Source organism: Aphelocoma coerulescens, unplaced genomic scaffold, assembly GCF_041296385.1.
Source record: "Aphelocoma coerulescens isolate FSJ_1873_10779 unplaced genomic scaffold, UR_Acoe_1.0 HiC_scaffold_56, whole genome shotgun sequence".
NCBI lineage: Eukaryota > Metazoa > Chordata > Aves > Passeriformes > Corvidae > Aphelocoma > Aphelocoma coerulescens.
The window spans coordinates 1,008,429-1,034,872 of NW_027183905.1; the positions used below are offsets into that span (position 1 = coordinate 1,008,429).

Consider the following 26,444-nt stretch of genomic DNA (forward strand, 5'->3'; position numbering starts at 1 on the left):
CCTGGGAGGGACTTGGGGCTTGCTGAGGGCTTTGGGGACCCCAGGCCGAGCGGCTCCGGCTGTGCTGGGAGACCCTGGCGGAGGTTCTGGGGCAGCTGCTCAAGGACCCCCTGAGCTGGACCCCCAGCCAGCATTGGGGTCCTGGAAGGGAATGAACGTCCTTGTCCCCAGGAAGGAAATCCCAGCACACCAAAAATCCTGAAACTCAGGGATTCCTCCCAGAAAAAAGCTGCCAGGAGCTGCCTGAATTCACAGAAGGGAGGTATGGAAACTCCCCAGTTGATTTGGGAGAGGTCCTGCTCCTCCTTCTTCCTCATCCCATCTTCTCCTCTCTGTCCCTACTCCTGCTCCTTCATCTTAGGGGGTTCCTGGCACGTTTTGGGATTCGCTGGGTGCCTGGGTGGGGTTCAGGTGCCTCCCAAAGCCCTCCCAGAGACACACGGGGGTCCCCATTCCCAATCCATCCCCAGCTTCTGTCCCCCCAATCTCAGCCCCCGCCAAGTCCCTCCCCACTGCCCCCCAATAAACAGGACCGGCCCGAACTGGGAAGCTTTATTGGGAACACTGGGAGCAGCCGGCCAGGGGCAGAGTGACAGCGAGGCTGGGGGGGACACACGACCCCCCAAAATCATCGCGGGGATGGGGCGAGGGGTCCCGGCCGGGCCCAAGGCCACGGGGAGGGGCTGCGGCCGCCGGCGGCTCAGGAGCTCTGTGGGCAGAGCAAAGGGGGTTACACCGGGCTGGGGGGGCCCTGGGGGAGCCCAGAGCTCCGGGGGAGGGGGGAAACGACCCTCGGACCCCTCCCATCACCTGCCTGTGCAGGTAGAAGCCGAGCCCCAGCGTCAGGAAGACAAAGCCCAACACGAAGCCCCCGATCCCCATCAGCATCTTGGGGGGCGGGGGGGCAGCTTTGGGGGTGGACGGCAGAAGGATCTGGGAAACAGCAGTGGCTGCCGGGAAGAAACCAGAATGGACTGGGACAGAATGAGATAAACTGGGAGAGAATGGGACACCAGGATACACTGGGACCAGGACCGGGACTGGACAGGAGCAGATTTGGGACACCAGCAATTATACTGGGATATATTGGGACCACACTGAGGGCTACTGGGAACATGCTGAGGGCCAATGGGTGCTGCTGGGATATACTGGGAGTGCTTTGGATCATACTGAGTCTGACTGGAATCATTCTGGGATTGTACTGGAACCACAGTGGTGGTGAAAGGGCGCAACTGGAAAGATGCAGGGGCAACTGGGATCATCTTGGGAGCAGCTGGCCCATGCTGGGGTCATACTGGGATCATACTGGGAGTGACAGGGTCATATAGGAGTGACTGGCATAGTTCTGGGAGTATCTGGGAGTGACTGGGATCATACTGGGGGTGACAGGGATCAAACCTGACTCATACTGGGAAGTTACTGGGAATCATACTGGGGGTGACTGGACTCATACTGGGATCATTCTTGGAGCAACTGGGACCATGATGGGGCAAAAGGCATCATAGAGGGACTGACTGGGAGTGGCTGGGTTCATACTGGAAGTGACTGGGGCTGTACCTTACTCCTACTGGGAGGGACTGAGAGTGAAAGGAACCATGCTGGGCATGACTGGGAACAACTGGGACCATGCTGGGATCTTATTGGGAGTGACTGGGAACATAAAAGCTTGAGTGGAGTTTTTATCCCGTGGCATTCCTGGGGAGCAGTGGCAGCTCCGCACCCCCAGCCCGGGGGGTGGGAGCAGGGGAACCGCTGGCAGCACCTTCGGGGCACAGCCGAGGGCTGGGGGGCTCCTCCCCCACTTCATTTTCTCTGCCCAATTCAAACCATCCCCTCCCATTCAAATCCCCTCCGTTCATATTTTCTCCCCACCATTAAAGTTTCCTTGCCCCAATTCAACCTTTCTCCCCAATTAAGCCCTGAGGCCCCTCCCCGCCCCAGGCTCCTCCCAGCAGGACCCAGCCGGGACTTTCTGGAAACAGCAGCGTGAAGAGTTCCAAAATTCCTCATTACTTCCATCGATTTCCTTGGTTTCCGGGGCATTTTCCTGCGGCTGCTCCGGGCCATGGCTGAGGGGTCCCCTCGGGCTCCAGCCCCTTTTCAGCCCCTTTTTCCAGCTCTTTTCCTCAGCTGACCCAAAGCTGCAGATTTTGGGGGGCGGGAAGAGTCGCTCTGCTCAGGGGTCCCCGCGTTGCCCCAGGGGGGCCCCGAGGCCGCAGCGCGGTTCCCTCCGGGCCCCTTGGAGCGTTTGGAATCTCCAACTCCCAGCAATCACTGTCCGTGGCATTCAATCCCCCCTGCAGGGTTTTCCCCCAGACCAGCTTTCTTTCCAGAGGGTTTTGTGGTTTCGCTTCGAGCCGGGGCCTGAGGGCACCGGAGCGGCCGCGGGTGCCGGGGCAGGAAGGGCTGAGGGACAGCAGCGCCCCACAAACCTCCGGGAGGGGGACAAGGGCTGGAGGAGGCAAAGAGAGAATAAACACGAGATTTTAGAAAAAGAAAAAAATCCAGTAAAATATAGATGATATCTAAAATATAATAAAAAGAACTCTGAAAAAAAGAAAGTAACAGCAGAGCTTCTTCTCCTGGGACTATGGGTTTCTTGTCCAAGCTCCGAGCTGGGTGTGAGCCAGAAACCAGTGCCTGGGAGAGCCATTGCTGCTGAAGGGCTTCCTATGGCCAGAACTAAAGTGTCGAGTATCAAGGAACAGCTTGAGGTTACAGAAGCGCCAGCGCTCCCGTTGGATTCCCTCGTTTGAAGCTGAAAGCGGAGCTCCGTCTGTGACTCTGCTTTGTAAGGATTGAATGTGAAACTCCAGAGCAATGCCCGTTTCCCTCCCTCCTCTGGCCAGCGGCGCACGGAGAAGGGATGGGAGTTTCGGTGAGTCCGTGCTTCCCCCGGAGGGACAGGAATCCTTGCCGTGTCCAGCGGGGGTCCCTCCCCAGCCGTGCGGTCACTCCCCGGCCCGGCCCTGAGGCGCGGGGCAGTCGCGGGGCAGCCGCGCTCCGGCCCCGTCAGCGGCAGCGCCGCTTCGTGCCGGGCAGGAGCGGCAGAAGGAGCCGGGCGGCGGCGGGGGCTGAATCCCGGCGGGAGGAGGAGGAAGAGGAAGAGGAAGAAGGGGCCGGGTCGGCCTGCGGTGTCCGATGGCCGGGGAGCAGCGGGGAGGCCTCGGGGAGCGGCGGCGGGCGGGGCTCTGTTGGAGCCGCCCCGAGGGGTTTGTGCCGCGCCGGGTCCCTGAAGGAGCCGCTCCGCGGGACGGGCGAGCTGGGAACGAAAGGAAATGAAGAGAAGAGAAGAGAAGAGAAGAGAAGAGAAGAGAAGAGAAGAGAAGAGAAGAGAAGAGAAGAGAAGAGAAGAGAAGAGAAGAGAAGAGAAGAGAAGAGAAGAGAAGAGAAGAGAAGAGAAGAGAAGAGAAGAGAAGAGAAGAGAAGAGAAGAGAAGAGAAGAGAAGAGAAGAGAAGAGAAGAGAAGAGAAGAGAAGAGAAGAGAAGAGAAGAGAAGAGAAGAGAAGAGAAGAGAAGAGAAGAGAAGAGAAGAGAAGAGAATACAATCAAAGAGCCGCACCGAGACGCGTCTCCCCCGCCCGCATCTGAAGGAGCTGCACCGAGGGACGGGCGGAGGGTGAGTAGAATAAAATCCAGAGAATGGAGTAAAATAGACTAAAAAACTGCACCGGGATGTCCGCGGCGCTCGGTGTCACTGAAGAGCCGCACGGCGGGACAGGCGCTGTCGGGTGTGGCCAGAAGGGCAGCGCCGAGGAGGGTGAGAGGTGTGAATAGCAAAACAAAAAAATAGAGAGTAGAATAAAATACAAGAAAAGAGCCTCACCCGGGGATCTCCGCAGCCCCGAGTCACTGAAGAGCTGCACCGAGAGAGCGACGGGAGGTGACGGTGGTGGAAAAGCCGCACTGGAGGGGCTTGGGATGGGAGGTGGGAATGGACTAAACTCTAGAGAACAGAATAAAAAAATAACAAAAACCCCGCACCGGGAGTGGCCGCTGCCCGTGACTGAAAGAGCCGCACCGAGGGACCGTCGGGGCAGCACCGGGGGCTCTCGGCCGCCCCGTGTCACCGAAAGAGCCGCAGCCGGGGGGAGTTCTGGGGTCTCCTGGAGCCGCCCCGAGGGCTCTCGGCCGCCCCGAGTCACTGAAGGAGACGCAGCGAGGGACGGGCGGGGCGCGGCCCGGATCGAGCCCCTCCAGCTGCGCCTCGAGCGGCGACCCCGCGGGACCGCGCCGGGGCCGGGCGGCGGCGGCAGCCGGAGCCGGGAAAGCGGCTTGGAGCGGCGGAGACGAGCGGGGGGTTCCCAACCAGCTCCGCTCAGCCCTCGGGCACCGGGGGGTTCCGGGGGTTGTTCCCCACCAGCTCCGCTCAGCCCTCGGGCACCGCGCTGGGGTCGCCGCGCACTTTTCACCTCCGGCCGCCCCCACGGGCCGGGCCCCGCGGCTCCCGCTGCCGCCGCCTCGGCCCCGCCGAGCCCAGAAACCACGAAAAGTCGCTGCCATGCACTAAAAAAGCTTTTCGTGCGCAGCGATGGGTGCGGGGGGAGTCCTTATGAGCTCCTCTCCCCTCAGACCCTCCCGGGCACCACCGGGCATTAGCGCAGCTCCCGGGGCCGTGTCCCTGCCACACTTGGGTATTAAATCCGAGAGATTTGAGGAGCGGGCACAGCCCTAGAAACCAGGGCTTTGCCCTCGGGACCTTGGAGCTGCACGAGGGGATAAAGGATCCCCTGCAGTCACTGATTTCCCCAGAAGCAGCTCTTCCCCCCTAAGAATGGGGCTGTATTTGGGAGAGGGAGGATGGCTGGGATGGGGTCTGGAATGAGACGGACACATGTTGGGATGAAGAGGTTTGGGTGATCCGGTTCCTGAGGAGGTTTTGGGGCACCCTCCAAACCTGAGGGATGTGTTACTGGGAGGGGGGACACACCTGGCTCTTGCACTTGGAGTGCGGCTCCACAGGGAAGGACATGGGGAGCCCATTTTGGGGTAGATCCTGCAGCCTTCCACCAGTTTTGGGGGGTTATAAACGGATTTGGGTTATTTCCTGGTCATTTTAGGAGGTGGAGGTGACCCCTTTTCTGGGAGGATCCTGATGCTTTCCACCAGTTTGAGGGGTTCTAAATGGCTTGTGGTGGACCCACTTTCGTGGGTTCTAATGCCACCCACCCGTGCTCTGCACTGGTCCGGACTGGTGCTCCCAGTGCCGCGTGGGGCAGGGCCATGGGGACCCCTCCACAGCACAGCCTGGCTGCTTTGGGGCTGACAGCACTTGCCCGGCGCTGGCCATGGGGCGTGTGCTGGCAGCTGGGGCCATACTGGTGGTACTGGTGGTGCTGGGAGCTCACGTGTCTGGGGGCCAGCAGGACTCGGGTGAGTGTGGGCATCTCGGGTGTGGTGGGGACAACAGGAAAATATGGAGAGAGGTGGGAAAATGGGAGGAAGAGAGCAGAAAATTGGAGCTGGAATGCCCAGACCAGGAGTCCAGCCAAGTGGTCTCTGGCCTGACTCCCCCCCAGCAAGTGGCTCCCACAACCCCTCACCCTGTCCCCAAAATCCCTTGGGATCCCCCACCCATCTCTGTATTCCCCCCTCCAAAATCTCCCAGCTCCGGCGGTGAGACCAAAGGGGTCCAAATCCCCAACTAGTGTGACAACAAGCCCCAAACTTTTTCTCCACACAACAATCTTGCCTCTTTTCCCCTTCCCGGCTTCCCCCACAGCAGCTGGGAGCAGCCAAGAGCCCAGCGCTGCCCCAGCCCGACCGGCCCCAGCTCCATCCCTGCTCCTCCCATGGGATGCGATGGGTTTGGGGGGAGGCGGCCAAGGGTGGGCGCTGAGCCTGGGGGGAGGAGGAGCAGGGGTAGAGGAGCAGGGATGAAGCTGGGAGCTGCCCTGGGCAAAGGGAGACACTGGGAGGGAAAAAGAGCAGGCAAAGGCAGGAGAGAAAGGAGGAGCCGGCAAAGAGCATCACTCCGTATCTCTGAGGGAAGGGGAAGCCTTTTGTTGTATGGAAACCAACAAAAACTCGGAGTATCTCTGCCAGGCCACTGAAGGCCTCTCCTGCCCCACTCTCCCCAAGCAAAGTGCCCCTCCTTGCCCATCCTCGCAGCACTGTCCTCATGCCCTTCTGCTCGTTGTGGATGATGGGGCAGAGGGTTTGTTCCAGGGCATCCTGCAAGCACCAGGCAGGACAGTTCCACCAGGATGGGAACCCAGCTCAGGGCTGAGGGTCTCAGAAAATCTAAACACCAACACAACACCAACAGGGCACATTTGTCATTTTTGCTACAAAAGGCAGCACTGAAAATGATGGGTAAAGAGAGCCTCCTAATCACCCCAATCCCTTCTCCATTTTAAACTTCCTCTGAAATAACATGACCAGCTCTTCAAATTCCTTCATCTTTGTCAGTCCCAGATCTTTTGAGAGCAGACTGGGGAAGAGAGCACAACATCAGCATGTTGGTAATCAGACATGGCTTGTTGTCCATTTCTCCTTACTCAATTACAGCGGTAGATATTGGGAATAACCAGCTGTCCTGAGGAATTTTTCCTGCAGCAAGTTATTTTCCTATCATGGTCCATCTGTAATTTTGTTACTCTATTACTTATTAAATTACTTATTACTTATTACTTATTAAAACACCAACATACATACAGTACAGCACCTTGCAATTACTCCCCCTTATATTTATAAACCTCAAAGTCTTCCAGGGTTGAACAACAGGAAAAACCCTGTGTCACCCTTTTGCAGATGAACATATTTAGGGTTTGGACACATCCTCGGCAGGACTAAGTAGGAAAACAGCTGAAGCTCCAGCAGATCCTTAATAAACTCTTGCCTGCTGGGTATCAGGAATAAAACTGTGTTATTTCAGTGTCTTGGTTTTTTATGAATCTAGTTTTTATCTATTAATTACCTTTCTCTTTTTGACTTTTCAAAAGCTGATGTTGCACAAAAAAGTGAGCTCTGGAGACCTGAAGCAAGCTGGGCACTTAGGGCTGAACTTCTGCATCTGCTTCACAGAGAATTTTTATTTGACCCCAGGAATGCTGGTTGCTCAGTCAGACTAAACAGCTTTGATTCATTTCAGCGTGTGAGGATTGGGGTGTGCAGCTCCAGGCCAGGCTGGCAGGGTTGAACAGGAATTCCCAGACAGCCTTGGAGTCCTGGCCCCCTCAGCATTCCCTGCTCCACCCGGCCCCAGCCTGCCGGGAATCAGGCTCAGCAGCAAAAGCACAAATTCTGAATATCTCAGGAGTGCTGTACAAGACACAATGATCACAGGCTGCGATCCCAAAGCCCCATCTCAGGTTCTCATCTGGGCTAAATGCTGTATTTTGGGTTAGGAACAGGCTGCCTGACCCGGCCCCAGCTCTCTTTGATAGTTATCAGCACCCGGCTGCTCTCGGGCTCCGCGGGAGCGCAGAGCCGCAGATAAACCCTGCACCGAGCTGTTCGCCCAGAGACAAAACTTATTTTCTTCTGCACACCGAAGTTCCTTTCATGCCACCTGGCTTAGATGAGCTGCTCAGGTTTGGCCTGGTTGGATTTGAACAGCTGCTCCCCCAAGATGAAGGGACAAGGCCAGGAGCAGTTAATAACTTTCTTCACTGGAAACACTGTTGAATCATTCCTTTCCCTCCCCACAGACTGCGTAAAGCCTCCTCAGTGTTTGAGTCTAACCAACCTTTCAACTGGAAATAGCAGCCCTCGGTGGGATTTTCCTGTCCTGGCACCAGTTTCTCTCACAAGTGTCCACCTGGCTTCTAGCCAGAGGTAAAAACAGCTTTTCTTAAAGCCAAATTTTGAGATAGGGGAAGATCTGGGTGGAAAATTCAAAACAACCAAACTTAGTGTAGGTTTATACCTACAGAGGAGACCAGGGCCATCTCTTTTCCCTAATTCACATTATTTCTATCCTGCCTTTGACTTTAACACTCATTCTCTGTACCACAAGAACTGTTCTCTGTTGGCTTTTATAGCTGCAACTGTTCTGGCTGTCTTTGCAGCTCGGCAAAGCCTTCAGTCTCAGACAGGACACCTGATTTCTGAAATTCCCCCCCTGGACTCATACACACTCCTGCCCCAGCACCCCAGCCCTTCTCCACAGAGCTGCTTCCCACGGGTCGCCCCAGCCTGTGCTGCTGCCTGGGGTTGTTCCTCCCCAGGTGCAGGATGTGCCTTTGCCTCTGTGGGATTTCCAAAGGTTCCTCTCTGCCCATCTCTCCCACCTGTCCAGGTCCCTCTGAGGCTGCACAGCCCTCAGGGGATCAGCCACTCCTCCAAACGTTTTATCACCAATGAACTCCCTGAGGAGGCATCAACCCCACGGGCTCTGCCTGTCCTGCTCCAGCTCCCTGCTCCCACCTCCCATCGCCTCTCCCGTGTTTATCACCATTCCAGTTGCTCTTTTTCTTATGGAGCAAAAAAATAAGAAAAAAATCCAGGTGGATTAACACCAAATTATGCTGGCATTTTACAGAGAGCGTGAAAGACAACGACACAGACAATTTTCTAAAGCAAAAGCACTGTTGCAGTCACAACAACACCTATCAAGGAAAAATCTGTTCCCTACAGTAAGGAATCAATTTTAATACAAAGTCCCATCAGCTCAAGGTGGTACCAATTAATCAAAACAATTCACTTGCAGATTCTTTACAGTCACTGTTTTATAAAGGGTAATTCTTTTCTTACTTGCTATTCCAGTGTTGGCACAAAGAAGGTTTAAAGCTGACTTTCATCCAATCTTAAACAACAAATCATAGCTGTAGTTTAAAATAGTTGGGATTGTTTATTCCTCTTGGTTCTAGGTGCCAATTCAAATACTGAAAAAATGATCAAAAACCAGCACTACTGCCAAAATGAACAGCTCAGAAATGCCAAAGTCACGATGCACAGTACAGAGCAATACTAAAATCTCTGGGGTTTAACACAGTATGAGGAGCACACAATTAGCAAAGTCCAAGTATGTCCTGGATTCACATGCCCACACACACCCCAGGTGTGCACCTTCATAAAATTAAATACTCACTCACTGTGAACAGTCCTGGGTGTTTTTATGAAGATGGTGAGTTGCTAATTGAATTTGAAGCACAACAGATGCTTAGTGCTCCAACCAAACGCTGCTTTTCCTATATCTATTAAGTGTATGTATTTGTGTGGATATGTACACACACTCTTCAGCTACCAAAGTAACTAAAAAATATCAGCCAAAGGCTTTCTGCTTCCCCAAACTGAAGAACTCAAGCCATGAGCTAAAAACCTCAGCAATTCCAGAGAGGAAACACTGCAGTGATGCCACAGTAAACACCAGTTCTGATTAAAACACCTGAATTTATAATGAATGCCTTTTTAAAAGTTGAAAAATATTTTTGGGCACAGCTTCTGCACAAAAATCCTCTTCCACAAGAATCTGCCAACTACTACAGAGCTCCTCAGGGTTTAAAGTGTTACTCCAGGTTGTGCCTGGGCCAGCAGGGCAGGGCTCGGAGCTCTGCAGTAAATTCCTGCCATCAGGCAGCCGGGAGATAAGGGCTGGGAAAAGAAAAAAGAACACAAACACAACAAACCCCAGAGCCCCACTGGCCACATCTCCTGAGAGTCAGAGACCTTGTAAAATGTCACCTTTGTCTTCCCTGATGCCAAACTACTGACGGGAGGTTCAGAACAAGGCACAGGGGTGTGGAAAGAAGAATTTAACAAACCTCAACCACTAAACTTGTCTCGCACTTTGTTTTTCAAGCATTTTGCAGTTCTGCTCTCAGAAAGCCATGCAAGTTTCATGAAACTTCCATGGAGTTTAAATCAAAGATTTAAGCTGTAATTTTTAGCCCTCTCCCTGAACACTGACTGGTACCTGCACTTATGTGCACACACTAAAATAGATCATTTCTGTCAAACTCTGCTCCACAACACCAGGAACGGGAACAAAGCATGTCCACGTGCATTTGGCAATGACAGAATGCACAGACCCGCCTGGGGATTCCACTGGCAGCCCTTACGCTCTGCAAAAACCCTTCTGCCCTTTTCAGGCTTCAGTTTTAACACTGAGCAAAAGAAACTGTTGCAGATACTGCAAAGGCCATCTCTTGCAATTTCTGTTTGGCAGAAGTTTGTGCAGGTCCTTCATCCTGGTGCAGGGGAGGCTGCTGCTGGGTAATCTTCCTCCTGAAGCCCTTGAGTGACAGGAATTCCATTTCGGATCACAGCTATGCACAGCCACCAAATCAGCTGCCACAGACCTGGCAAGGTATTAGGGCAGGACACAGCAAGTTTTACACAAAAGGCATTAAAATCTCACAACAGAAGAAGCCCCAGATGGACAAGGAGACAGGTTTGCTTTATGGCATTTGCAAAGAAAATTCAGATTTAAGCACTGTAAAGTCAGCTTTAAAATCACAAGGCTTCAACAGATGCTCATTTAATGAAATAACAGCAAACTGAACCCCTTTCGCATCTTCAAGTGTCAGTTTGATCATAACACAGGTTCATCCTCACCATCATCCCCCCACATGACCACAGACATACTGCAGCTCCCTGGAAATGGCATCGAATCACTTCCTCCGCAGTTCCCGTTAATTTCCCGCAGCACAGCCCCGGCTGGGCACGAGGAAGCTGTGGCTGCTGCTTTGTTTCCTGAACTTCAAGTGAACCCAGCTCTGCCCACAGCTACAGGTGCTGTTGATCACTGAATTACAGAATCATGCACTGGGCTGCGGGGACCTTAAAGCCCATCCAGTGCCACCCCTGCCCTGGGCAGGGACACCTCCCACTACCCCAGGCTGCTCCCAGCCCCACCCAGCCTGGCTGTGGACACTGCCAGGGATCCGGGGGCAGCCCCAGCTTCTCTGGACAAAGCGTAAGGAAAGTGCTTGTGCTCCTCCACAGACCTGAGTCAGCCACAGTGGCAATAAAACCCTGGGCTTAAGGATGTACTTAAAAACATCAGAGACAGTCCCTGTGCTTTTATAGGTAAAAGAGATCAAATGTTACATGGAAACAGTCAGGACTTCAATGCGCTCAGAAAGGCCCTTCATGAATATCAGGCAAGAGGACAGAAATTAGAAAACACCTTCAGCCAAGTAAAACTGGCTTCATTTACTGAAACTACAGTAACCACCTGCTTTTGTTGCCTCTGTGCTCTTACAATACTGTCCAGAATTACCATGTTCAGAGAAAGTGACCACAGAGGGGGGGAAAAGGATTATTTACAGCAGTTCTACAGCCCTCCTTTTACTTCGATGCTCTATTTAAATATTTTCGCTGTTTCAAGGGCTTGGTAAAACTGGCTTTTGTAGACTGAACACAGAAAACAAACAGCAGAAAAATGCAGCATTTCCCCCCTCAGCCAGAACACAGCGAGAGCGCAGTGGTTAAGCAAAGGCAGAGTAAGCTGATTACCAAGTACACAGCTGCTCCTACCTGGCAGAAAACAAAGGGAAAAAAAAACCTATGAGTCATCAAATGTATGGGAACCTAGAATGCAGAGAATATTTCTCTGCCTGTTTTGAAAGGTTTTACCCCTCTGGACAGTACTGGCTTTGACCTTTGTCCACGGGAAAATTTGCCTAGCCTCTGGGAAGAATTTGAATCTGCAATGGTGTGAATTAGGTGACAGAATACTGCGTGATATTAGCACAGGGTGAATAAATTTAGAGTTTTTAGGTCTATTTGCATAGTAAATAGATAGAAGTAGAAAATCTCAAAATGCAGAATAAGTTGTAGTTAAAAGCTTCTTTCTCCTTCTTCACTAACTCCATATTTTGCAGCAATAGTGGTTTGGGATGATTGGACACAGAATTCCACAGTTCCTGTCTACATGATTTAGGAACTTGTTGGACATGGGTAAAAAAGAGAAAATACCCTGCGTTTTAAGCTCTCATTGGGTAATTTACCTGTAAAAAGGCTGTGAAATCTTGATAAGTTGTCTTCTTGCTGTATTGTCTGCTCTGTGCTAGGTCTAAGCCATGCCAGTGGCTTGTACTCCTTAGATAACAATTAATAAACACCTAACAGGAGGCTGAGAAGCATGAAGTCACATTTGCCTTCTTTTTCTCCTAGAAAAAATCTGAACGTCTTCACCATCAGGGAAGAACACAATTAATGACAAGGACAGCGTTAGAGCACCAGCACGGGCACAACAGAGCCAGCCTGGGCACAGGGAGGGAATTTATTACCAACCAAATCCCAGCAGCACAAGGAGAAGGCAAAGAAATCTCTCCAACACCTTCCCCCCACCCAGCGCGGATCACCCGGAACGGGGGTCACCAGGGCTCTGCCCCACGGGGGTCACTGGGGATCATCCAACGCCGATCCTCCCACGGGGGATGGAGCTGGAGCAGCGCACGAAGCTCTTCCCGCACTCGGGGCACTCGCAGGGCTTCCCTTAGCGGTGCCTCCGTTGGTGTTGGGTCAAGGTAGAGCTGTGTGAGAAGCTCTTCCCGCACTCGGGACACTCGTAGGGCCTCTCCCCAGTGTGGATGCGCCGGTGGAGGGTGAGGGTGGAGTTTCGTTGGAAGCCCTTCCCACAGTCAGGGCAGCGGAAGGGCCTCTCATCCGTGTGAATGCGCTGATGTTCAAGGAGACTGCAGCTCCTCTGAAACCTCTTCCCACACTCAGAACACTCGTAGGGCCTCTCCCCAGTGTGGGTGCGCTGGTGGACCCTCAAGTCGGAGCTCTGCCTGAAGCTCTTCCAACAATCCAAGCACTCATAGGGCCTTTCCCCGGTGTGGACCACCCGGTGCTGGATCAGGTTGGAGCTGCTGGTGAAGCCCTTCCCACACTCCCCACACTCATAGGGCCTCTCCCCAGTGTGGATCCTCTGGTGCCGGATGAGGGTGGAGCTATGGCTGAAGCTCTTCCGACACTTGGGACACTCATAGGGCTTCTCCCCAGTATGGATCCTCTGGTGTTCCCTCAGCTTGCAGTTCCACCTGAAGCCCTTCCCACATTCCAAGCACTTGTGGGGCTTCTCCCCACCCTGAGGCTTCTCCCCCAGCTCCGAGCTCCCCCTGGATCTCCGGCTGCCTTCCCGGCACAGGGGGGCTCTTTCCTCCGTGGATCTCTCTGGGCTGCGTTTGCAGCCCCTCCTCGTGTGGCATCTTCGGGGCTTTTCCTCGTCCTCCATCCAGCCACGCCTTGGGAATGACAAATCCTGGTTTGGGGGAAAAAAAAGGGGTGAGCGCCTTGGGCTGGGGGTTCCTCCTGCCCAAGTCCATCACCGGACATCTTGTGTCTGTAAAAACCTCCAAAACACCAAGATTCAGCACAAAAGTACCACAAACATCAAGACACAGACCCAAAACTTCCAAAACATCAAGATTAAGAGAAAGCTCCCTCCAAAATATAAACATTCAGCCCCCACGAAAAAACCAAAGCACCAACATGGAGCCCAATAAACCTCAGAAACACCAAGATTCACCCCTGGGAAAATCATGGAACCCCCTCCCTGATCACCTGCTGGATGGGGGGGGCAACGCTCCTGGGGCTGGGGGGAGGATGCAGATACAGCGAGTGCTGGAACCTTGCAGTGCCTCCTCTTCCTGCTCTTCCTCCTCCTCCTGTGTCCCTACTCTTCCTCAGACTCCTCTTCCTCACACTACTCCTTCTCCTGCAGAATCCCACCTGCTGCTCCCACGTCCATCGTTTCACCATTCTGGTCTCCAGCCCTGCTCCTCCAGCCTTTCTCCTGCTCCCCCCAGGCCCAGCACCCAGCCCTGGCTCGCTCTGCCCCCCAGAGCTCTCGGATCGCACAGCACGAGCAGCGATGCAGCTGCGGCAGCTCGGGCTGGGGCAGCGCTGGGCTCTCGGCCGCTCCTGCCCGCACTCGGCCCCCGCCGCAGCCACTTCTGCCAGCACAGCACGGCCCGGCCCGGCCTTGGCGCTCCCCCCCTCCCACCTCCCCAAATTCCCCTGGCGGGGGGCGCCAAGGCCGGGCCACACGTGGGCTCCAGCTGGGGAGCGCCGGGCGCTGCGGCTCTGCCTGGCAACTGCTGAGTCACCAGCGCCGCGCCTTCTGATTGGCTGAGCGCTGCCTGAGGGCCGCGCCTGCACCAAGGGGGGACACCCTGCTCCAGGGGGGATGGCCCGAAAACCGGGCACCCCCAGCGAACCAACAACACCAACGCCTCCTTACAAACACATGCTCTGAATCTGCTCGGACACAGCCACACGCACTTGCACACAAGCAAGTGACAGCACAAACCAGCAGCTCCACAAAATGGCACTGACTGACACACACTGCTGCTCAGCCAAGCTCCTGCTCAATTCCTCAACTTCCAGAACAACAACAAAGCCTGAACAGAACCATGGACATCGTTTCCTATACAAAGGGGGACAATGTTGAGGCAGTTTGCACATTCTCCCAGAGCTAATTAAGGACATGGACACCCAGCAGGGGTAAAAAGGGAAGTCGAGAAGGGGTCTCAGCAACAGGGGACGGATGGTGTTGGTGTGCTGGGAAGGGATTGGTTGAAGGGAGTGTGCAGGAATATGGTTAAAGCAAACAGCAGCAGGAGGAATCTGTAGTAAGAAAGGAAAAGGAAGATGGAAAAGAGGAGGAAAAGAAAAACAGTGAGGACTGGGATGTTTTACAGCACCTTCCCTAATCTTATCCTCCAAAAGGGCCAAAACCCTCTTATGCTCACGGCCAGCTCCACCTCCTTTGCATCCCTGCTTTCCGGGACAGGAAAGAAAAAGAAGCTCATGATATCAGGGTGTTTCTCTGTGGTGGGGAGCAGCAGGACAGGGCGGCACGGGCTGGGGGCCTGTGGGGAGCTGTGGGGCCGGGCCGGGGCTGTGGGGCAGCCGGGGCTCAGCGCCGGGCACTGCCTGACCCCAACACCCCCCGGGCAGGGCCAGCAGTGGCCCCCGCCCCCCAGGTGGCTGCAGGATGTGGAAGGATCAGGATTTTCTTTTACCAATCTTGTTTGGGTCACTGGAGAAACGAATGATTTTGCAGAAAGCTCAGCAGCTGTCAGAGGATGAGCACCCACAGGCACTGAGGGGGCTGCAGGAGAGGCACAAGAAGCCCCTGCAGCACTTGGCCAGAAAGGCTCAGCAGGGCAATGCAAGAAGGGATGAGCAAAAGGCCAAGGTGAAGGCAAAGGCCATGGCAGAGTTTCTACAGCCCCCCAGGGATGAACCGCAGGGCCCAAGGGGGCCCCAGCACCCAGGGGACGGCGGCGGCCACAAGCACCTGGCACAGGCATTGCCCTCCTCGGCACGGCAGAGCCCACCCAAACAGCCCCTGGCAAGGAATCAGGGGTCCATCTGCAGGCCAGAAGGACACTGCAAGCACAGACAGCAGCACCCTCAGCACCAGCAAGTCCACCCCACATGGACATGGATTGTCAGGGCTGGCAGAGCTCCCAGCAGACCAGGGACCCACCGCACCAGAGCCCTTGAGAACATTCAGGGCGCGTCTGGATCGAGACGAGGCCGCTCCTGATGGACACAGGGGCCTCTCGATCCACTCCGAATCTGAGACCTAAGGGGGGAAATTGTCAAGAAGTTCTTTCATTATTCAGGGAATAAGTGGGAAAGATGAGCAGGTGTGTTTTATTCAACCACTATCAGTAGATGTGGGGGATGGGTTTGAAACGCATCAATTTCTGTTTGTTCCTAATTGTGATTGTAATTTACTGGGAAGGGATTTGGTGGATAAAGTGGGAATGCAAATTCATATTGTCAAAGGAGATACAGAGGCTAATGCTGCTGGACCTTGGTGTCAAATGTCTGCGAAGGCCTCTGCTGAAGTGAATCCAGAAGTGTGGGCAGCCCCAGGGAAATAGGGAAAATCAGATATGGAGCCTCTCCAAATTCCTCTGAAGCAACCAGGACAAGTGGTGTCTAAAAGCAATACCCTGTTCCAAGGGAGGCAAGGAAGGGGTTACAGCCTCTTACTGAGTCCCTGCTAAAGGCAGTGCTTCTGGAGCCAGGCATCTCTCCCTACAACTCTCCTCTCCTGCCAGGCAAGAAACCCGATCATGGACACTGTTACAGCGGGGATTACTGTAACACGCCTATATCAAACCAGGAGTCCTGTGGAAAAGAAATATATATGGATGGATTCTTGGTAGATGTTTCAGAGATGTTTATTTCCCCAGCCGCATGGCCGGGATCTGCCGAGGTGCGGAGGAACCCTCACCGTCTGGGATGAGGGTCCTTGCCCGCGCAGGGAAACACAAACCAACCAATGGGGAATGAGGCTGACCAGGGGCAGGGAAACCTTGTGTCTGTCCCCTCAGGGCCCCCCTCCCAGGGCTACATGGCAGGGGGGAAGGGACCCCGACATTTCACCCATTTATTTTTAACAAAAAGAGATGTAAAACTTAATATTGAAAACAACAAGGACAGTTTCAAAACAAAACAAGCCACCCTCTTGGGTCTTTAAATGTCCAAACAGATTCTCTGGAACATGTTAAGGCTGACAGAAGGGAGACAGGACTCTCTGAGCATGCTTTGTGGGGAAACTGAGGCAGGAGAGCGTTTAATTTATTCCCTCCCCCTTTTCATCCCCCCCCCCCCGCATCGGAGAGGAATTGTAGGGAAAGGGAATTGTATAGGGAAGCCATGGGGTGAAAAACGGGTTAGGAATAAACTGGGGATGGGGTAAACTTAGGAAAGGGTTCATATTGGGTATAGGGTAAAAGGGGAAAGTAGGCTGTGGGTAGGGAAGTTGCTGGAATGGATATTGTTTATAATTTTGTGCATAACAGCTGCTTTTGACTGGAATACCTCCAGGCCCAGTAACATTCGCTGCTTGTAAACCCTTCTTTCCTTGTACTATATCAAACTGTACAACTTCCCCATCTCCTACACTTTGCAGGTAATTTTTAGGGTTATTCCTTTTAATAGCAAGTCTGTGGATAAATAAATCTTCCCCTGTATCATCTCGTGTTATAAATTCATAGTTGTTTTTTACATTGTACCATTTCACAGTTCCTGTGACTTTTGTGGCTACAACTTCTCCTATCACATGCTTGCGTGTTCGTCGTGGGTGCCGGTCCCATGTGGCTGCCGCCTCGCCGACTCCGACGTCTCGGCTGGGCCCCCGTGTTGAGGCTGCTCCGTGCCCTCCAAGCAGCGCTGCTCTGGCGCGTGTCTGGGCTCTGCGCGGCCCCGTGTCGCCATTGCTGCCGGCCCCGCGCCCTGTGAGTGGTTCCGCTCTGCAAACTCCACGCTGCTTTGAGAGCGGTCTTGTTTCAGCTTGGCGCTGCGCGGCTTCTCGTGTCCCTATGGAAACCGTCGCTTCTCCCTCCACAGGGCTCTCCAAGCCGTGTGTTCAGAGCAGGCTTCCACACCGAGCCCCAATTCCTGGCTGCTCGTGGCCCACAGCACCCGCGGCGCCTGCGGCGTCGCTCCCTCACTCGCGGTCGCGTGGCCGGGGACCCCGAGACAGGGATGGGGTCTGCGGTAAGGTGCGCGCTCCCGAGGGGGCCGGGTGCATCCAGCGCAGGCACCTCCACTGGCACGGCTGCAGTCACGCGCTCCTGGGATGGTGGCCGCGCGGTTTCGGCCACGGGATTATGGCCATCATTTGCTTTAGGGGTAATGAGACCATACAAATGCTCCTGAATAGCTTCACTGACGACGAGGGATCCACGCAAGGGTTCAATCACTAATGCATGTTCTGTTTGATCCTTCATCTCCAACAAGATCTCGTGCCAAAAACACCTGTGATAAGCCTGAGGAACTCCAGGAGGACTAATATCAAAAAGTAAGTCTCGAGAAATATAGAAGAAATTTTTGAAAAGCCAGTTAAAAAAATGTTCTAGATCTCCCGGTTCCAATACTTTCTTGTTTTGTTGTTTAAGGATTCCTTTAACTTCTAGATACGTTTTTTTCTGTGGCTCAGAGAGCCACATTTCCCACGATTCTTCCATTATCCAGAGAGAATATCCAAACCAAGGTGAGAAGAGAGAGATCTACAGTGGTTTTTACTCATGAATTTCCTGTCCTTAGGGATCAGTGTCTTGCCCGCATTCTCCCTCATTTGTTACAGCAGGGATTCCTGTAACACGCATATATCAAACGAGGAGTCCCGTGGAAAAGAAATATATATGGACAGATTCTTGGTAGATGTTTCAGAGATGTTTATTTCCCCAGCCGCATGGCCGGAGCTCTGCGGAGGAACCCTCACCATCTGGGCTGACCGTCCTTGCCCGCGCAGGGAAACACAAACCAACCAATGGGGAACGAGGCTGACCAGGGGCAGGGAAACCCCGTGCCTCCCCTCAGGGCTACATGGGGGGGGGAAGAGACCCTGACAGGACACCAGAAGGAAAGCACAATTTTCAAGGCTTCAAAAGCAGATTAACTGAGCTTCCTGCCCTGGCCCTCCCAGACAGGGAAAAACCATTTGAATTGCATGTGGATGTTAATCAGGGCCATGCCAAAGGAATTCCTGGGCTCAAATGTTTCACCCAGTGGCCAGAGAGTGGCCTCATTGTCTGCAGAATTGTGCAGCCCCGGCTTTAATGGGAACTGAGGCCTGAAAACTGACAGCAGCAGAATCTCTGACTGTTCAAGCCTGGCATCAAGGTAAAGCTTTGTTAACCAAAGGAGCCTCTAAATGGATGAGCAGCCCTCGGTTCTTACAGAATGAAACTTGTTGGATGGAACAGGAGGATTCAGAATTGAGGACAGGGGAAGGGTTGAACCCAGCCTCCTGTTTGAACGGCCCTGGACACGGGGCTGGCAAGAAACCCATGGCTGCAGCCAAGTGACAGAGCTCCAGAGCCGGCCTAGGAGAGATTGACCAGACATTCCCTGGCCTGAGGGAGAAAAGGTGTTTAGGGATGGGTCTGCAAGGGCAGCAGAAGGGAAAAGAGTGACAAGACACGCTGCTCTTAAGGAAAGGGAAGGAGACAAAGCGCAGCTCAGCGCCCGCATGCTCAGCTCAAAGGGCCGAGCTGGGGGTGCCTGGAAGAGCCTGGCACTGAAATGCCCTGAGCAGGAAGGCTTCAATATCTTCTGCTAACAGCATGGCAGCTCACAGCGGGGCAGAAGCATTTCCAACTGCTTCAGCAATCCCTGCATCAGTTCTTAAGGCATGTTTGGAACAAACAATTCCAAGATATGGGATTGTGGAAGCAACAGACACAGACAGGGGAACTCATTTTACAGGAAAGATCCTTCAGGGCGTTCTGGCTGCTTCAGGAACACAGTGGGACCACCAAACGCCCTGGCATCCCCAGAGTTCAGGTCGGGTAGAAAGAATGAATGGGGAAATAAAGAAACACCTTCTGAAACTGCTGAGAGAAACCAAGATGCCCCAGGTACGGCTGCTGCCATTGGCTTTGGCAAGAAGAAGAGCCAGACCTGTAGTTACAAAAATGCTGCTAGCGAGGATTTTCTTGTTATTTTCTATGTTCGTGAGAGACTTTTCTCTCTCACCGAAGAGGTAGCAGGGAATGTAAACAACCCAGACACCTGCAACCTTGAAAAGTCTTGTTTATGGTATAGTAGAAAAATATTTTGACAATGGATGTTTTAGGATTTTAGCCAATCACCCCCAAGGGGTGGCTGGCCCTTTGTCCAATAATTAAATAAATCAATCTTGCTGCACAACTCCTGCCTGCTGGATCTTCTCCTCCTCCTCCTCCCTATGGCTGCGGGACACGGTGCTATACCGTAGGAACCAGGCCTGCGGTAATACAGACCCAGGGCAGATATTCAATTATCTCCCCTGGAATCCATGTTTGGAATTCCTTACCCTGGTGTGATAAATGAATGATAAATGTTGTCTTTCACATATATGAATCAAATATTTAGAAGTGATGATGGATTGTGTAGAAAGAGTGTTACAGTAAAATGTAGTTAAGTAGAAACAAGATTGAGATAAACTGTAACTTTGAAATAGTTGTAGTAGTAGTAAGTTAAGAAATGTATTAATAAACACACGGTAATAAATGTCTTTTGAGCTGAGAAACTACAGAGCCAGGAACCAAGACATCTTAGAGAAACAAAGAAGATAAACCTCATGCATCCCAGGAAGATTGTTACCTCATCAGAGCTCACACCGCCCAAGGGAACTGGCAGCTGCAAATGAGGCTGGAGACTGCGGAGGCACCGGAGAGAGGGGGCCTGTCTGCAGTTCTGAAGCGATCCAGAGGACTGAGGCGGTGTCCTGCTGGGGGAAGGGGCAGAAACGGGACAGGGGGAAAGGGGAGGGACGTGTAAATTCCTTTCTGGGTTAATGAATATGTAACAGTTCAGGAGAGTACTTAAGCCCACAGTAAAATGAATGGAGGGCGCCTCTGGCAACATTGCCAAGCGCCCCAGGCTGTGATTTGCCTTTGTTCTACTAATAAATGTTCAATATTACATTGCCAAAAATGTAGCTTCTGTATTCATTTTCTTCAGCCTTGATCCTCATACACTAAAAAGGTTGTTGGAGAGTTTTTGTTCCCCCCCCGCAGTTTTGGTGACAAGATTACATCATTAGAAGGTTTTTTCTTAATAATCCTACTTTGACATTGTCAGTTGGGTTTGGGCCAGGGGTGTGAGAGTCAATTTATAGTCTCAGGAAAAGAAATAGCGAAAATCTTTATTAGTTTAGGGTTTTTTTTATGTATGTGTGTGCGTGGCTGTTAGTGATGGCAGAATTTTGCAACGGGTTTTTCGATGTTCACATTTAGGTTGCATTTTGCAAAACTGGAAGATCTTTAAAGGAGACCCTTTAACTCATAAACAGTTAAAAAAAAAAACATGAAAAAAAAAAAAGGGAAAGGAGCAGCTTATGGGAGGGGGGGGAGGAGGGCCCATAGGTGAGTCACCTGATGGCTGCCCCGGAGGAGAAGCTTCCTTCCAAGCAGCCAGCAGAGGAGATTTAGAAATGCAAATTAACTCTGCTGGGGGAAGTGTGCACAATGTCCCAGGCTCTCCCTGCCTGCCAGAGGAATTGGGCTGATTCCCTCTGTCCCTCACCCCAAGCTCTGCCTCCCTGCACAGACGGAATTTGCATCGCTAAAGGCAGAGCCCACACTGAGCATCTCTGACTCTGCAACAGAAATCCCTGAAGCTGCAAAGGAAAACAGCAAACAGAGAATGTTGGGAGAACTTCACTCACAAAAGCGGGGGGGGAATCATCCCTCTCCCCACTCCAACATCTGCTGGCACTGTCTGGGTTATACAGGGTGCGTTTGACCACTGGGCTGCTTTTGCTGCCACAAGTTCAGCGAAATCACTTGGGAATCCAACGATGTGATGATTTAATCAGAGAAAAAAGGTCAATTGATGCATCCCTGGCATTTTTGGGAGCGCCCAAAAATGGGGAAAAGATGAACGGCCACCAGAACAAATCCTACAACACCATGGAGCAGCCCCTGGGAACCCAAACAAATTCATACCAGGTGCCAGAGAACCCAGTGATCATATCAATGCATCATTAGATTACAAGCTGTCCTCCAAATCATAACCAAGCCCACAGCTCCAGCTCCTGACCTTCTCACCCACCAATCCACTCCCATGAGCAACGCCACATTTCACCCTGGGATGGCATCAGATTCTCTTTCAGCAGAAGGACCAGGAGGTTGGGGAAAATTAAATGACTCAAACTGCTCTTGGCAAAGAGATGGCAAAGGAAAAGTGGTGAAACAGAGAACAAAGGAAACAAAGACTTAACAGAGCCATGAATATCGGATGTTATACAAAGTGGGGGTGCACATTAAGGGGCACATGCAGCAGGCGCACCGGGAAGTCTGTACCTTCCAAGGACCTCAGCCACTGGGGAAAGGGACACGGAGATGCGGCCGGGAACATCGGCATAAAAAGGAGGCTGCGTCCTCCAACACTTGGACAGAGCCCACGGGAAATGCCCCGTGGCCTCTCCCTTGCTCCAGGAATAAAGTTCCTTTTACAGGACTCCTCCGGCTCCTCTGGGCACACAAACCTCCGGCCACGGGAACTTTCCCGCACACTCCCGCCGACGGGGCAGCCACCTCTGTCCTACCCACAGCAGCCGGGACGAGCCAGCGCTGCTCCGGCACCGGCTCCTGCCGAGGCAGCAGCGGCAAGGAGAGCGCGGGCAGCCGCTCCCGCAGCGCCCTCACGCCAGGGCGAACACGGCGCCCACACGGCACAACGAACCCGCCCCAGCCCCCTGCCGCCCCCTCCGCCCGCAGCCAGCGCCGAGCCCCGCCAGAACCGAGCGCGGCTCCCACCTGCGCTGGGGCCGCCTCCGAGCTCCGCCGCCGCCTCACCGGGCTCCGGCCGCCGCCGCCGCTCCCGGGCCCGCACAGACGCTCCGCCAATGGCGCCTCTGCTGCGCCACGGCCGCCCTGCCGGCGGCTCCGGGCCCGGGCTGCTCCCCGCTCCGACCAATCAGCGCGCCAGAACCACGACTGACGGCAGCACCGCCCAATCGCAGCGAGGGGCGGGCTCTGCACACGGCCCAGCCTCGCCCCGCGCTCCCAGCGCCCCCCGGGCTGCGTGAGGGGAAAGCCGCAGCTGAGGAACAGCCCTGGAACGGGCCCGGCCCGAGCCGCCATTCAGCTGGGAAGGGAAACAAAGCTCTCCGCTGCTCCCGGCCCGACTTGCCCAGCCCTGCGTGTTGGCTGCCTCCGGCTCCTTGGGAAGCCCTGCGGCCTCGCTACTCCCGCCCCTAATTCGGAGCATCAGTGCATGGCTTTGATTTCCCCGAAAAAGGGAAAACCGCCCCAAACCCCTTTGGCTGAGTGCACGAGGGGAGAGATTTCTGGCAGAAAACTCCCAAAGCTCAGAGCAGGGTAATGCGAAGTAGAAGAAGACCCTTCCAAACTTCTTCCTCCCACCCGTCCCTCCTTCCAGCTCCACCTCCCACCCCGGCAGTGCAGGACACAGGGAATGGGGGCCATGCTCAGTTCATCCCCGGTGCCTTCTCCCACTGCTCAGGGACAGGAGTCGTTCCCCTGCTGCACTCTGGGCTCCCTCCCACCAGACAGTTCTCCAGGAACTTCTCCACCCTGAGTCCGTCCCACGGGAAACCTGGGAAATGCGGGGGGGCTGCAGATACGGGGAGCGATGGACACACGTGCTGCCTCCTCTTCCTCCTCCTGCTCCTGCTCCCGCTCCTCCTCTATCCCTCCTCTTCCTCCCGCTCCTCCTGCATTCCTCCTTCTACTCCTCCTTCCGTCCCGTCTCCCCCTCCTCCTTCATCCCTCCTCCTCCGCCCCTGCTCCTCCTCCCCCCCAGGCCCAGCGCCCACCCTTGGCCCCCTGCCCCCAAACCCATCGCATCCCATGGGAGGAGCAGGGATGGAGCTGGGGCCGGTCGGGCTGGGGCAGCACTGGGCTCTTGGCTGCTCCCAGCTGCTGTGGGGGAAGCCAGGAAGGGGAAAAGAGGCAAGACTGTTGTGTGGAGAAAAAAGTTTGGGGCTTGTGGTCACACTAGCTGGGGACTTGGATCCCTTTGGTCTCACCGCAGGAGCCTGGAGATTCTGGAGGGGGAAATACAGAGATGGGTGTGGGATCCCAAGGGATTTTGGAGATAGGGTGAGGGGTTGTGGGAGCCACTTGCTGGGGGGGAGCCAGGCCGGAGACCCTGGACTGCGAGTCTGGTAATTCCATCTCTGATGTTTTGCTCTCTTCCTCCCTTTTTCTCACCTCTCTCCATATTTTCCCATCGTCCCCACCACACCCCTGAGACACCCACGTTCACCCGAGTCCTGCTGGCCTCCAGACCCGTGAGCTCCCAGCACCACCAGTACCACCAGTACGGCCCCAGCTGCCAGCACACACCCTATGGCCAGCGCCGGGCAAGTGCCACCAGCCCCAAAGCAGCCAGGCTGTGCTGTGGAGGGGTCCCCATGGCCCTGCCCCACGCGGCACTGGGAGCACCAGTCCGGACCAGTGCAGAGCATGGGTGGGCAGCATCAGAACCCATGAAAGTGGGTCCACCACAAGCCATTTAGAACCCCTCAAATTGGTGGAAAACATCAGGATCCTCCCAGAAAAGGGGTCACATCCGCTTCCAAAAATGACCAGAAAATCTCCCAGAGCCGTTTATAACCCCCCAAAAACTGGTGGAAAGCAGCAGGATCTACCCCAAAATGGGCTCCCCATGTCCTTCCCTGTGGAGCCGCACTCCAAGTGCAAGAGCCAGGTGTGTCCCCCCTCCCAGTAACACATCCCTCAGGATTGGAGGGTGCCCCAAAACCTCCTCAGGAACCGGATCACCCAAACCTCTTCATCCCAACATGTGTCCGTCTCATTCCAGACCCCATCCCAGCCATCCTCCCTCTCCCAAATACAGCCCCATTCTTAGGGGGCCAGAGCTGCTTCAGGAGGCATCGGTGAGTGCAGGGGATCCTTTATCCCCCTCGTGCAGCTCCAAGGTCCCGAGGGCAAAGCCCTGGTTTCTAGGGCTGTGCCCGCTCCTCAAATCTCTCGGATTTAATACCCAAGTGTGGCAGGGACACGGCCCCGGGAGCTGCGCTAATGCCCGGCGGTGCCCGGGAGGGTCTGAGGGGAGGGGAGTTCATAAGGACTCCCCCCGCCCCCATCGCTGCGCACGAAAAGCTTTTTTAGTGCATGGCAGCGACTTTTCGTGGTTTCTGGGCACGGCGGGGCCGAGGCGGCGGCAGCGGGAGCCGCGGGGCCCGGCCCGTGGGGGCGGCCGGAGGTGAAAAGTGCGCGGCGACCCCAGCGCGGTGCCCGAGGGCTGAGCGGAGCTGGTCGGGAACAACCCCCGGAACCCCCCGGTGCCCGAGGGCTGAGCGGAGCTGGTTGGGAACAACCCCCGGAACCCCCCGGTGCCCGAGGGCTGAGCGGAGCTGGTCGGGAACACCCCGCTCGTCTCCGCCGCTCCAAGCCGCTTTCCCGGCTCCGGCTGCCGCCGCCGCCCGGCCCCGGCGCGGTCCCGCGGGGTCGCCGCTCGAGGCGCAGCTGGAGGGGCTCGATCCGGGCCGCGCCCCGCCCGTCCCTCGCTGCGCCTCCTTCAGTGACTCGGGGCTGCGGAAATCCCCGGTTGTAGGTACAAAAATGCTGCTAGCGAGGATTTTCTTGTTATTTTCTAAGTCGGTGAGAGACTTTTCTCTCTCACAGAAGAGGTAGCAGGGAATGTAAACAACCAAGCCACCTGCAACCTTGAAAAGTCTTGTTTATGGTATAGTAGAAAATATTTTGACAATGGATGTTTTAGGATTTTAGCCAATCACCCCCAAGGGGTGGCTGGTCCTTTGTCCAATTAGACTATGAAGAAAAAAGTCTATAAAAGAGTTTGTAAAATAATTAAAGAAATCAATCTTGCTGCACAATTCCTGCCTGTTGGACCTTCTCTCTTCCTCCTCCCTATGGCTGCGGGACACGGTGATATACCGTAGGAGCCAGGCCTGCGGGAATACCCGGGGGAGGCTCTTTTCTTGTATTTTATTCTACTCTATTTTTTTTTCTATTCACACCTCTAACCCTCTTCGGCGCTGCCCTTCTGGCCACACCCGACAGCGCCCGTCCCGCCGTGCGGCTCTTCAGTGACACCGAGCGCCGCGGACATCCCGGTGCAGCTTTTTTGTCTATTTTACTCCATTCTCTGGATTTTCTTCTACTCACCCTCCGCCCGTCCCTCGGTGCAGCTCCTTCAGACGCGGGCGGGGGAGACGCTTCTCGGTGCGGCTCTTTGGTTGTATTTTATTCTCTTCTCTGTATTTCCTTTCGTTCCCAGCTCGCCCGTCCCGCGGAGCGGCTCCTTCAGGGACCCGGCGCGGCACAAACCCCTCGGGGCGGCTCCAACAGAGCCCCGCCCGCCGCCGCTCCCCGAGGCCTCCCCGCTGCTCCCCGGCCATCGGACACCGCAGGCCGACCCGGCCCCTTCTTCCTCTTCTTCTTCCTCCTCCTCCCGCCGGGATTCAGCCCCCGCCGCCGCCCGGCTCCTTCTGCCGCTCCTGCCCGGCACGAAGCGGCGCTGCCGCTGACGGGGCCGGAGCGCGGCTGCCCCGCGACTGCCCCGCGCCTCAGGGCCGGGCCGGGCAGTGACCGCACGGCTGCGGAGGGACCCCCGCTGGACACGGCAAGGATTCCTGTCCCTCCGGGGGAAGCACGGACTCACCGAAACTCCCATCCCTTCTCCGTGCGCCGCTGGCCAGAGGAGGGAGGGAAACGGGGATTGCGCTGGAGTTTTACATTCAACCCTTACAAAGGAGAGTTACAGATGGAGCTCCGCTTTCAGCTTCAAACGAGGGAATCCAGCGGGAGCGCTGGCGCTTCTGTAACCTCAAGCTGTTCCTTGATACTCGACACTTTAGTTCTGGCCATAGGAAGCCCTGCAGCAGCAATGTCTCTCCCAGCCACGGGTCTCTGGCTCACACCCAGCTCGGAGCTTGGACAAGAAACCCAAAGTCCCAGGAGAAGAAGCTCTCCTGTTACTTTGTTTTTTTTCAGAGTTCCTCTTTATTATATTTTAGATATCATCTATAGTTTGCTTTTTTTTTTTTCTTCTTTTTCTAAAATCTCGTGTTTATTCTC

At 54.5% G+C, this 26,444-nt stretch overlaps 1 protein-coding gene and 1 pseudogene across 1 annotated transcript; one reads left to right on the top strand and one right to left on the bottom strand.

The window, feature by feature from the left end:
- LOC138101926 (zinc finger protein 208-like) overlaps window positions 1-26,444 on the top strand; it is a 198,121-nt pseudogene that overhangs the window by 145,959 nt on the left and 25,718 nt on the right.
- LOC138101883 (zinc finger protein ZFP2-like) lies at window positions 12,231-22,280 on the bottom strand. Its single transcript, XM_068999637.1, has 2 exons — window positions 22,170-22,280; window positions 12,231-13,156 (listed from the first exon to the last, which is right to left on the bottom strand). The coding sequence occupies exon 2, from the start codon at window positions 13,127-13,129 to the stop codon at window positions 12,389-12,391; it is 741 nt and encodes a 246-aa protein (XP_068855738.1). The 5' UTR covers window positions 13,130-13,156; window positions 22,170-22,280; the 3' UTR covers window positions 12,231-12,388.

Bases quoted from the DNA above. Each gene is read 5' to 3' on its own strand.
- LOC138101883 (XM_068999637.1), bottom strand. From the start codon at position 13,129: ATGGAGGACGAGGAAAAGCCCCGAAGATGCCACACGAGGAGGGGCTGC.